At 43.8% G+C, this 13,348-nt stretch overlaps 1 protein-coding gene across 2 annotated transcripts in view; it reads right to left on the minus strand.

Annotated features, from left to right (window-relative positions):
- zfhx3b (zinc finger homeobox 3b) overlaps window positions 1-13,348 on the minus strand; it is a 524,157-nt gene that overhangs the window by 69,073 nt on the left and 441,736 nt on the right. For both annotated transcript variants that reach the window (XM_069901315.1, XM_069901314.1), the window contains one exon: window positions 10,710-10,817. In XM_069901315.1, the coding sequence (XP_069757416.1) occupies window positions 10,710-10,817 (108 nt within the window). The remainder of the gene's footprint in view (window positions 1-10,709; window positions 10,818-13,348) is intronic.

Genomic DNA, 13,348 nt, shown 5'->3' on the forward strand with positions numbered 1-13,348 from the left:
TTAAAAAGCTGACGGGGGGATGTTTTCAAAAGGTGAGCTTATGTCTTGGTTGCTGCCACCCAAGGGGCTCTGACGAGTAACAAAGGGACCCAATTTCAGATTCTAGTCTCGGCTGGTTTCACACGAAAGGTTTCTTCCTATTTGATGGCAGTGGTCATGTCATCACAGAGTGGAAGGAAATACCTGACTGGTCAAAGAAGCAGTCTGTTAATTTTAGAATGCAGCTCGGAAACAGGCCCTTCTGGCCCACAAGCTAATGCCACCCAAATACCCCAATTAATTAATCTACAACCTCCATACAATGGTGAAAAAATCCACAGATTTTATGCTTTTCTTCTCATATTCTGTAGTGTGAATCAGGACACATAAAAAAAAGACACTTTAAACTGGTCTCTGTTTACATTAATTTGTTCTATTTCTGCACTATGTTGCTTGTAATGTTGCAAAAAGCTCTCCAGCTGAAGAAACTTTTTGCTGGCATATTGACAAGAATTTAATGATACTCTTGGCTATTAAGATACTGGAGCAAAACACAAAAGTCTGCAGACACCGTGATTGAGGTAAAAACACAATGGTGGAGAAACTCAGCAGATCAAGTGTACCTTATGGAGCAAAGACAAAGATACATGACCAACGTTTCGGGCTTGAGGCCCTCATCAAGATATCAGCAAAATGTAGACAGGCACCCAAACCTTAATTTGACCTGCTGAGTTTCTCCACCATTTGTGTTTTTACTTTATTAAGATACTGCCTTGGATTGTGCATTCTTTGTTCCATCAGTAACTGAGGACAAAAATTAAAATTCAATTTAGATGGGACATCTTTTGAAAATAAATTATTGATTAGGTATAGATCTGATAATTAGGAGTGTAGAACAGAGCCGAGATAAAGGCATAATAAGGAAGCAGTGTATAAAATTCTAGTATAGGTATTTAAATTAATAATTCAAGTTTTTTAAAAAAAAGCATAACAGTCACCATTTTTTTTCCAAAGTAATACTCTAGAGTCTCGCACAATAGAAAAATAATTAAATAACTTCTTGAACTTCTTGGGGCAGCAAGGTTAGCGGGACACTATTGCAGTGCCAGCGACCAGGGTTCAAATTCGTGCATTCTGCCAGTGTCTGCGTGGGCTTCCTCCAGGTGCTCCAGCTTCCTCCCACCCTCCAAAAACATACGGGAATTGTAGGCTAATTGGGCACGGGCTTGTGGGCCGGAAAGGCCTGTTACTGTGCAGCGTATATACATCTTTTTTTAAAAATTATAAAGTATAAGAAATTTTATAGACTTGCAATAGCTCCTTTTTTTATGCTTTGCCTGTCAAGTAAAACTGGTTTCTTTTATTCCTTTCTTCTTTGAAGATTTTTTAAAAATGCAAAGATTTTAACAGATAAACTTTTCTTTCCCCCATCATATTTTGTTCACCTCCCATTCTTGTGGCTTGTCCAGCCAAGCTCATTGTATTACAGAGGTATTCTGCACATCAAGCACTCAGAGAAAGGAAAAAATACTGCTGTTCAATTCAAGATGCGCATGACCTATTTTTTCAATTTCAGTAATTAGGGAGGCATGGGGCCTGGAGGAATTATTCATGAATGCAGGAGCCCTGCTGTATACATTTATGTTAAACATGTCAAAGCCTATCGAAATCATGCCTGCCAGCACTATACACCATAAACACACTTCCATGACAACTTTTCTTTGCTTGCAGTACATTAATACCATCTTTAATAGCTATTGCTCTCTTCCTCTCTCTCTCCAACTCAAATCAGAAACGGTCCATTTCACTAATCGCACAATGTTAGGTGAGCAACTCCAACCTTTAGGCCATGGCTTCATAAATATTTTATTTTTAGTACAGGAACTCATGAAGAAGGCTAGGGCACAGCAATGATTAGACACATTCAAGACAGCTTGCTCTCAGAAACCCCCCCCCCCTTTTTTTAATTAGCCATGTAATCAATGAGTTTGATGGTTCTACTTCCTGGTTTTAGTATTACTTTCATTTTTCATGTTGTTCATTCACATTTTCTGGCCTTTGGTAGTAATTTCTTTGAGCCATTAAATGTGATAACAACCATCCAACACAATTTTTGAATGTTAACCTGATGGGCCTATATTATTCTGCCCACACGAGCATGACATTTCCTCATTTGTTAGCCAAGAAACGCATCAGCAAATTGGCTTCAAAGTGTTGCTCAAGGTTGCCTATCTATTTCACCTCTCATATTATTAGGCATCAATCTGATATTCTGAACTTACTAGATGATGAAATACTTATCTTTTATGTTGACTTCCAAGCTAGAGGTGAATTCTATCCCAATTGCTGACCAGTAAAGCATGTTATTTTAATTGACACAACTATAATCACGTATTACAGGTATACTCCACTTTTCAAATACTCTCTTTACCCAAATTTGCTTTTACAAAGAAGCCTGCGTTTGCTATCCGAAAGAAATTTGAATGGGTTTTTGCTTTTACACCATTTCGGCTTACAAAAGGTTTCATAGGAATGCTCTACTTTCATAAAGTGGGGTATACCTGTATTGACCATATCCCAATTTGTATACAGTGGGTGTGAAGAACCATATTTATGGTATGAAACGAGTGATCACCTAAAGGACTCATTCCACATCCTGTATATTAGTGACAAGTGAAATATTCGTCACTTTTTCTATTTACAAATAAAACTTGCTTATTTATATTTTGTAATCATTATCTATGGGGTAGAGGTTGACAACATTCTGCTTTGGATCCCTTCACCGCAAAGAAAGTCACATGTCAGAGTGACAAAGCTAGCACTCAGTTACGATAATTATCTTCAGCCAGGGGCAAAAGTTGAGCATTTGGCCTCTGTGCATATTTTAGCATTAGATACAACATCATTGCTCTTTAAATCAATTTTAACGACTTTGGCATGTTTCTTTATTGATAATAGAAACTTATGAAGCACAGATTAAGCTCAGTGAACCCCTTTTTCAGGAAAAAAAATCCAAGCCTCTTATTAAGGATCAAGTCAGCCTGCGAACTTCCAAAACTCTGTTCAGATTTACCAGTGCTTCAAAAAACCTGTTCGTTTGGCCTGAAGCCAGAGGACCAACTCTGTAAATGCAGTTGCAGATGAGCTGTTTGGTATTTTATAGACCAGTGACTTGCAATGCAAAAATTAAGCTGTAAACCTACGTTCTGTGTTAAATCTCAGTTAACAATTTTCAGATTCATAATTATATTAAGCTGCAAAGCAAGACGTTTATACAAGACTTGTAACTTGATGCTGAATTACATCTTATTCAAAGCTCATAAGATTTTACGTAATGCTTGTGATACCGGGATTGGAAGTTAGATTGTAGTTCACTGAAAGCTGCTTTAGCAGTTCAGATCTTTGATGCAAAACCTTAAATCACTGGCATGGAGACATCTGAAGCCTATCCAAGTGTCTGTGACTGCGTCCCCAGTGCCTTGGCTCTGTCAAAAGCTAGTAAAGTCACATTCCAAAATGGGGAGGATTTAAGAGAGCTTTGTTTGATTGGACACCTTGCATTTTAAAAGTGAAGCAACTTGCGGTTTCTCCTAATTCTGCAGGGATTTGTCTCTTAAAAGATGAAAACCTCAATTTTATCATATGCAGGTGTGCAGCAAGTGATCTCTGACGAGCAATGAAAAATAATCGTGTATTTAGAGTGACTGCGACCCAAGTTCGAATCTGGTCCTTTCGGTAAAGAGTTTGCATGTTCTTCCAGTGTCTGCGAAGGTTTCTTTCCGGTGCTCTGGTTTCCTCCCACCCTTCAGACTGTGTGGAGCTTGAATATTAACTGAGGTTCTTGGGCAGCACGAGCTTGTGGGCTGGAAGGGCCTGTTACTGTGCTGTATGTCTCAAGTTAAATTTACCATTACAATTGATCAGCTAACAGAAAGTATGTGTCACTATGAGTGTCAGAATGAGAAAAACGATTGTTGCACCTGATAACCTGCATTCTTCATCCTCCCATATTCACTTGTTCTGCAACAGCTATATAGTGGATGCTTTCATGCATCATCTTGGAAGGCTTCTGATTTTGTGGCCACTTCTAACTAACTGCGGTAAAATGTAGTGACTTAAAGCCTGTAATGCAAACTTATGGAATTTTGTTTTTGATATAATTTTGTAAGACTCATCATCCATTCAAACTGTAAATTGGCACTATACACAAATTTAAAAAGGAGCCAATGATATGACAATTTATGGCATATGCATTTGCATTACGCTGACAAACTTCTGTTTACATGGTGTTGGACAAGACGCACATTGTTCATGAGTAGCAGAGTTGGATTTATGCAAATATACGGCACATGGGTAAATTTTGCACACAAAGGGCAGCCCATCGTAAATATGCAACAATGGAGTGAAGGATACAGCAAACTTTGTGAAATTCAACTTGAGCTGCAGAGAGATGTCAAAGAGCAACTCTTCTGCGGTTCACTTTATGGAAAATAACATGCAGGCTAAAAGACCATCACAATTAGTATTGTTTAGTTTTATAATTCTAACTAATCTTTAAATGTCCTGAAAACGTCATCAATAGTTTCATTAAAAAGATGTGCATAATTTTAATAAGGTTTTATTCATTTTATGATCTGATAAAGCAATTTTCATCTAAAAGAATTACTGTGCAATCACAAAGCATTTTATGTGAAAAACTAGTTATTATGGAAATAGTGTTATCAAAAAATAATTTTTGTATAACAAAATGAGGCCAGGCACAAGTGGAAATTTAATAGAATCGTGGCGTTGAAGTAAGCTGCCATATTACTGAGAATGGCAGGCTGATACTTCAGACCAATTTGAGATAAATTATTTTTAAAATTGATTGGCAGTATTAATGGAAGTTGCCTTTGTATGAAATCCCAAACTCCTTCCATAATGTTATTTGTGATCACTCATTTTGAACACAGATTTTTGTTTTACGATGACAACTTTAGATTGCACTGGCAATGGAGCAATGAGTCTTGTTTTAAAAAGTCTCGAGTTTCTTAACATAAATTCAAAAGAATAAATATTTAAATGTTTCATAAACAGAAAATAATTTTAAAGAATGCGTTGCTCAAAATAATTTTCTGACAGCAATGTGTCAGTGATTATTGCACAATTATTGGACCAAAAATCTTTCTTAGACACCATGTGGTAACACCAATTTCCTGTGCAGAATGATTCATCAAGGTGCAGGCAACTATAACATCTTAAATTTAAATTTTAGATCATAGCAACCCATGGCTCGGGCCGACACAGGAAATGGCCATCAAACACAGTGACTGGCAAAGCATCGTGCGGACTGAAACGCCCGTTTCCATAGGCTGCCGGCAAAATAGTGAAACTGGCCAATCACTGACGATAGATTGCAGGGGGCCAGGCTTCCAAGGTAACCAATCGGCAGCCAGACCGCTCAAGCCATGCCCTGGTGGTGACGCGGCCGAGCTGACTATAAAAGGCAGAGCTGCCACTGAATACACTCTACTGGTGTGTGCGTATTTCTTCTCCTGCAGATTCGAGCTACAGCCTTAGGGCTATAACTGAGAACTACAACCTAGCTGTAGCCTTAGTGACCTCACTACAGAGATGACCCCAACTGGTTCAAATGGAGCTTTGGACCCGAAGATGGAAGACCAACCTGCAATCAACACCGTAGAGTTGAAACTGCCCGGCTTCTGAATGTCGCAACCACGGGCGTTGTTCCAGCAAGCTGAGGTGCAGTTTGCCATTCGACGGATCTCTGCCGATGACAGTGGTCAGTGCCCTCGATCAGGACATGGCAGCCCACATCATCGACTTCCTCCAGCAGCGTCCGGAACAAGGAAGGGATGTGGCCATCAAAGAGCTGTTAACCTGCACTTTGGGCTCTCAAAGCGCATATAAACAGTTTGGGGGGCAGGGCCCATTCCTCCCTCGTGAGCGACATGCATGCTCTCAATGATGGCTACACCTCCTCCCAACTGTTTCAGCTGATCTTCCTGGAGAGTCTGCCTGAGAACATCCACTGCTCATCGTGGAGGAAGACTTTGATGATCCCAGGAAGGAGGCTGCCTGACCAGACCTGCTATGGGCAGTGAAGAGGTGCATCTACACTTCGCTCAAGCAGGTGACAGCACCGCGTCAACAGCACCTGGCCAGGAAGACCACCTACCGACCACCCGAATGCCACGCCCCACCGGTGAGCAGTACTGTATCTATCAACGATGGTGGGGTTCTGAGGCCTGTCGATGCCACTCCCCCTGCGCATTCCAGGGAAATGCTCAGGCCAGCCGTCATTAATGGCAGTGATGACTGGCCAACTGCATAGCCTGCTACATATTCAAGACTCCCTGTCAGGCCAACATTTCTTGGTGGACTCTGGGGTACAATACAGTTTCAGTCCCCTGACCAGCCTGGAGATCTGCTGTGGCAAAGTGGGCCTGTAGCTCCAAGCAGCAAGTGGCTCCAACATCTGAACATTTGGCACCCGCACCATTCCCCTACGCTTCAGGGACAGACAATTCTCTTGCAAGTTTATGGTGGTCGCCATGCATCAACCATTACTGGGTGCAGCTTTCCTGTGGGCCAACTCACTCCTGGTGGATAATAGGGGCATTGGCTGGTGCACGCCCAGACATTTCAGTCACTTTCACTCAAGGGCACTGAACTCACCAGCCCCCACCTTCACTCAGTGAGTACTGCTGACAACAAATTTGCTCGGGTCCTAGCAGAATTCCCCTCCATCACCACACCTCACTTCCATTAGGCAATACCCAAACATGGGGTGAGACACCAAATCATTATAGAGGGCCCTCCCCTCTATGTCAGGGCGCAGCGTCTCCCACTTGAGAAACTCAATCTAGCTAGGGACGAGTTCAAAAATGTGGAGGAACTCGGCATTGTGCGGAGCTCCAACAGTCCTTGGGCCTCCCCTCTACACATGGTCCCCAAGGCAGTGGGTGGTTGGAGGCCGTGTGGAGACTAACACCACCTTAACGAGGCCACCATACTGGACAGATATCCCGTGCCCCATATCCAGAACTTCACCACTAACCAGCAAGGGGCATGGATATTCTCAAAGCTGGACTTTCCTGGGGCTATCACCTCCCAGTACATCCCAAAGACATCCTAAAAACTGCCATCGTAACCCCCTTTGGATTGTTTGAATTTCTCTGCATTCCCTTCGGGTTAAAAAACGTGGCTCAGACTTTCCAGAGGCTGATGGATGCAGTTGGGCCGGGATCTGCATTTTGCCTTCGTCTACCTCAATGACATTTTAATCACCACTTAAAACAATTATTCTTCAGGGTGAGTTATTTCAGCCTAATTGTCAACCCGGCAAAGTGCTAGTTTGTCCGAGAGACTATTGACTTCCTGGGCCATCGTATCGACCAACATGGAGCTAGACCGTTACCCACTAAGGTGAATGCTATTCGCTCTTTCCCCGTGCCATCGATGGCGAAGGAATTACAAGAGTTTGCAGATATGGTCAACTTTTATCACCGTTTCATACCTGCAGCCACCTGCATCATGAGCCCACTCTTTCCCTTCATGGCAGGACCCAATAAAAACATACAATGGACCCAGGAACCAACTGAGGATTTCCAGGCCACCAAAAATGCCCAAGACAATGCCACACTCCTCGTGCACCCACGGACAGATGCCCCAACTGCCCTCACAACACGGACAACACAACACAACACTGGTTTTTTTCAGTAAACACCTCACAGGTTACTTGAGCTCAAGTACAGTGCCTTTGATAGAGAACTGTTAGCCTTGTACCTGGCAATTTGTTACTTTCATTAATTCCTGGAGGGCAGGAAGTTCAAAATTCAAACAGACCACAAACCCCCCCTCCTCCCCCTTACCTTTGCCTTCAGTAAAGTGTCCGCCAGGCAACAGCGGCACCTGTCCTACATTTCCGAATTTACAACGGACATTGAACTCATAGCCAGAAAATCCAAAATGGTGGCCATCACCCTTCCCCGTCCAGTTATTTTGGCGGTGCACGACCCTACCCCTGTCATCGACTATGTGGTCCTGGGTGATGCACAGCAAGAAAACCCTGACATCCTGGCATACCAGACAGCGCTCACCGGCTTAAAACTGGAGGATATCCAGATTGTCCCCGGCAATCGCACGCAGCCCTGCGACACTTTGATGGGTAAATCTCGCCCTGTCATTCCGGCTGCATGGAAGAGGCGGGTTTTTGACTCAGTCAAAATGGTGGTGAACAGGTATATCTGGCACAGCCTGTGGCTGTCACCCTGTGGGCCAGGACTTGTACTCAGTGCCAGTCATCCAAAATCCACAGCTCAAAGCTCCACCACAGACATTCGAGCCAGCACGTCGCCACTTCAGACATTGTGGGGCCTTTACCTGTATCCATACCCGCCCAAAATGCAATAGAAGGAAATAGTTTTATCAGACCTTAAATGCAAATCACTTTCCCCTTTGTCACTGTTGACTTTTGGATTTAATTGTGTTTCTGTACCATTAATTGGAAAATCATGGAACATCCTGAATAGACTCAAATATCTTTGCTCTCAATACTTCATTATGCAATAATGACCAGATGTGGCGCCACTATCAGAAGCTTCCACAGAAACTCCTGCACGGGCTTTACTCAACACTTGGGAAGCGTGTTTTTGGTCCCCAAATACCTTACATCAGACAGGGGGCCCAATTCACTTCCAGTCTGTGGACCACTTTAGCCCACGTCCTGGGGACTCATCTCCACCACAGCACTGTGTATCACACAAAGGTCAACGGGTTGGAGGAGAGGTTCCACAGATACCTTAAGGCAGCCTTAATGACACGGCTTACCAGACCTAACTGGTCCGAGAAACTCCCTTGGGTCCTGTTAGGCATCCGTACCACACCCAAGGAGGATCTTGAGGCATCCTCTGCCGAGTTAGTCTATGGCGCACCCCTAGTTATACCGGGCAAATTGATGATGGCCCCTGAGGGCTTAGGGGAGCCCACAGTGACCACATTGTCCCAACTACACAAGCACCTAGGCTCTCTGGCCCCCATTAAACCTAGACCCCATGACCAAACCTGCACATGCATCCCAAAGAACTGTACTGACTGTAAATACGTGTTTGTTCGGTGGGGGGATCACCGGCCATCTCTACAGCAACCTTACGAGGGGCTATACCATGTCCTCAGACACAACGGCTTCACCTGTGTTTTGGACATTGGCGGCAAGGGAGAGATTTTCACACTCGACGGTTGAAACCGGCCAATTTTGACTTTGACTCCAGCCATTACTCACCCAATCCCATGGTGCAGGGGTTGGCCTCCTAAAAACAGTGTCCTGATGGCCAGTTCTGGGGGGAAGGAGGTCGTGTAGCGGCCCATGGCCCGCGCCGCAGGCCGACACAGGAAATGGCTGTCAAATACGACAACCGGCAAAGAATCGTGCAGCTGAAATGCACATTTCCATAGGCTGCCGGCAGAGTGGTGAAAGTGGCCAATCACCGTCAGTGGATTGCAGGGGGCCCAATTGGGGCCCGGGCATCTGAGGTAACCAATTGGTAAACGGCCCGCTCAAGCCATGCCCCGGTGGTGACGGCCGAGCTGACTATATAAGGCAGAGCTGCCACAGAATAAACTGTGTCGAATACACTCTACTGGTGTGTGTGTCTTTTTTCTCCTGTAGATTCGAGCTAGAGCCTTAGGGCTATAACCTGGCTGTAGCCGTAGCAACCTTGCCACAAGATTTTATGTACAACATGGTAGAAACTGATTCTGGCCAGACCCATGCCGCCCAATTAAACCTAAATTAACCCAGAATGTTTTGGAGGGTGGGAGGAAACTTGAGCACCAAGGGAAAACCCGCGTAGACATGGGGAAAATGTACAAACTCCTTACTTGACTCAGACTTGAACCTGGGTCACTGGAAATGTAATAGTGCCACGGTAACTATCATGCAAGCCATGCCGCCCAAAATGCAATAGAAGGAAATAGTTTTATCAGACCTTAAATGCAAATCACTTTCCCCTTTGTCACTGTAGACTTTTGGGTTTAATTGTGTTTCTGTACCATTCCACCCATAAGGAAAATCACAGAACATCCTGAATAGACTCAAATATCTTTGCTCCCAATACTTCATTATGCAATAATGGTCTCACGTTGAGCACAAACCAAACAGAACTTGTACTTTTTCTGTCTGTGGTCCTCCACGGCTAATGTACCATCACTTCATAACTCACTCTCCATTACACAAAGAATTAAAAAATAGCTTAAAAATAAAATGCCGGCATCATCTGGCTGTCCAACAGGTGATTTACACACATTACAAATACTAAAATGACAAGACTGGGTACCCTGGAATTCCCCACCCCCCCAAAAAAATTTATATCCAGGTTATTTTAACTTTTCAGTCAAGTACCTTTACATTTCAGTCTGTATTTGTCCAGTTTAGCAGGTGTACATTTAGAAATCCAAAGAGTTGCGTCTGAAACATTGGATCAAACTATTGGTTCAAATCAAATGTCCAACATTTTGGTGATTTTACCTTTGTTTTGAACTTCTCACAGCTTTGGACAGAACTATTACTTACAGAGAAAACATCACAAGCCATCAAAATTACAAATGCTGTGGAACTACAGTATATTGACATCATTTGGAAATGTGGAGCCCCCCTCTGGAAAATGCTCTCGACCTATTGGTGTTCTTGACCATTTAGGTTGGACAATAAGCAGAATGTATTACTCTACCTGTTTCTTTGCTGGGTTCCTTCTCACTCCCACTCTCTTTGTCTTTGGTAGAATCTTCTCCTTCCTGCGTGGACTCATTAAGCCCTTCCACATCTTCGCTGGTTTCTTCTGAGGGGAGAGGAATAATATTAATGAAGAGTGTGATATGGAAGAAGGCAATGAGTTAGACCAGCCATTCTCAACAGGGAGCCCTATGCTCCCTGCCCCCGAGGACCACAGTCAGGGGTGCAGTGCTAATTTTTTTAGGTGCCAGAGCTCACCAAAAACAGCAACAAGGAGGTCCCACCCCCCCTGAGATGCCTGGAGTGGTTTCCCCTGTGGTGCCTGGAGTGGGCCCCCCCCCCCCGAGGTGCCTGGAGTGGGCCCCCCCCCCGAGGTGCCTGGTGGCCCCCCTGAGGTGCCTGGAGTGCTCCCCCCCCCAAGGTGCCTGGAGTGGCCCCCCCTCCCGAGGTGCCTGGAGTGGCTTCCCTGAGGTGCCTGGAGTGGCCCCCCTGAGGTGCCTGAAGTGGCGCTCCGCTGAGCTCTGGCAGCACTGCACCCCTGGCCACAGCACATTCAAGTAAAAGCTCGCTCTCTTTTCACCTCGCTTAACATAATTGTTTTAATGTTTTTAATGTAGTCAGTAGGAAAGGAGTACAGAAGAAACCAAAACTTGACTGGTTCACAGGGAAGGGGGCCCATAAACTTTGAGCAGAGTCCTTGGGGAGTTGGGGAGGGGGGTGGGGGAAAGAAACAGAATGGAGTGCAACCAATTTGAACAAATGGACTCAGAACCTTGATGGGAGGACCACAAGGAGAACCTGATCGGCTTGCATTCAAAACAATCAACTTACTTTCAAATGTAATAATTTCCGTTTATTTTATTTGCTATTCACTGGGAGAGTCACATTTAAAGCTACTTGAGAAAAAAAAGGTTCAAAAGGGGATGATTTAAAATATGCCCAAACAATGCTGAAATCTACAAAGTGTCTGGAGCTCGGCCTACCGTGGGAAGGAAATGGAGTCTGGGCAGTGGCAGAGGCTGTGGGAGCGCTGGAGGCAAATTCACGGACACTCAGCGGCTCTGAGGACTCTCTTTTGCTTCTCTTTCTCTCGTTCTGTAAGGGGCGCTGGGTGACGCTACTGGCACCTATTTTCACTCGCACCTTGATGAAGGCCGCAGGTCAGAAACGCCAGTTTGGTATCTTTACTTCCTGTGGACGCGGCGAGACCAGTTGAGTTCCTCCAGTATTTTTGCGTTTTGACCCTTTGTCTGCCTCATGGCAGGCAGAAGCCTATTTTGTGTAATATTACTTGCTCTGTAGTATTACATGACAACAAAGGAATCTTGAAGATTTTCAGACTGAAGGCAGAGTACATCAGGAAACAATTGTTTGTTCGTCTGCTTGTTTTCAGATATGCCCTATAGGTGTCACTCTAGGCAAGCAGACGTTAGAGACGTGTTCCCCGAGACAACCCCCACCACCCCCACTAACCTGTGCACATGGTAATAATATACCTCACCGTGGTGTCTGAATACCAGGCACGATACAATAAAAACAAACTGATTTAAAAAGAGAATCTTGTAATGCTTTCTGCATGCACCATTTTGGGCCACATCAATTAATCATATTAAAATCTCAGTTCAAGTGTAGGATTCCAAGAGACAGTCCCTGTGGTGACTTGGATATCTCCCTACTGATGGAATCCATTGTATGAAAAGATATTTTACCACCTCCCATCCTGCTGTACAACATTGATTTTTAATAAGACATTTCTTACCTAAGTAATGGATCTTGGGGTCTTTTTTTTAAAAAAAAGATGCAATTTTTAAAAATCCGAGACTTTGAAATAAACAAAGATAAAAAGGATGCAAAAAAATAAATAAATCAGTTTGCAGAGAAAGCCAAGGTAACTCGCATACCAATACCATCAAAAGCAAATACTGTATGAAGTAACTCAGGAAGGGCAAAAGTCGCTTGGCATCCGCATTTCATCTTTCACTCGTGCCTGCAAAATATCTGTGCTTCAGCCACAAACGGGATATTATTCCTGGAGGCCTGAATTGCCTTCAGTCAGTTCAATTTCATTACACTGTGACAAGAGCAACTGAGATCTCTTTGCAGGAAGAAACAAACCATGAACTATTCATTAAAAAGGTGTTTCACAACTCCTGGATTTTAACTGGTTCTTAACTGCAGGTCCTTATATTTTTCAGAAAATATTTTTTAATAAATAAAAATGAATTGCTTTGTGGTTGTTGAAGTGACAATCCTTGTGCCTTTTTATTGTAATAAAACGAGAGAGGACGTGCACCGCTGGCAGGAGTGCGCTCAGAGACAATGAACAGTCTTCAGTGCTGTGACCCTTTCATGCAAAGTCCGGGGTTTAAAAAAAAATCTAGTGCACCTCTCCATCTCTGCACATCTCCCCACTGCTGGAACACATCGACATTTTCTTGCAAAGATTGTGCATTCTGATTGAATGTAATCTATCATACCTGCAAGTTTCCTCTTTAATAACCCAAGACAGTCATTGGGCCTAGCAAACAGGATCATAAAAAGCAAGACATGAAAGACTTCAAATAAAGCAGCCACGGTCTGTTGAGGGGTATGAAGCAGAATGAAATGCAGCTACAGGTCTGGACTCTGACTTGCTGG

Source organism: Narcine bancroftii, chromosome 10, assembly GCF_036971445.1.
Source record: "Narcine bancroftii isolate sNarBan1 chromosome 10, sNarBan1.hap1, whole genome shotgun sequence".
NCBI lineage: Eukaryota > Metazoa > Chordata > Chondrichthyes > Torpediniformes > Narcinidae > Narcine > Narcine bancroftii.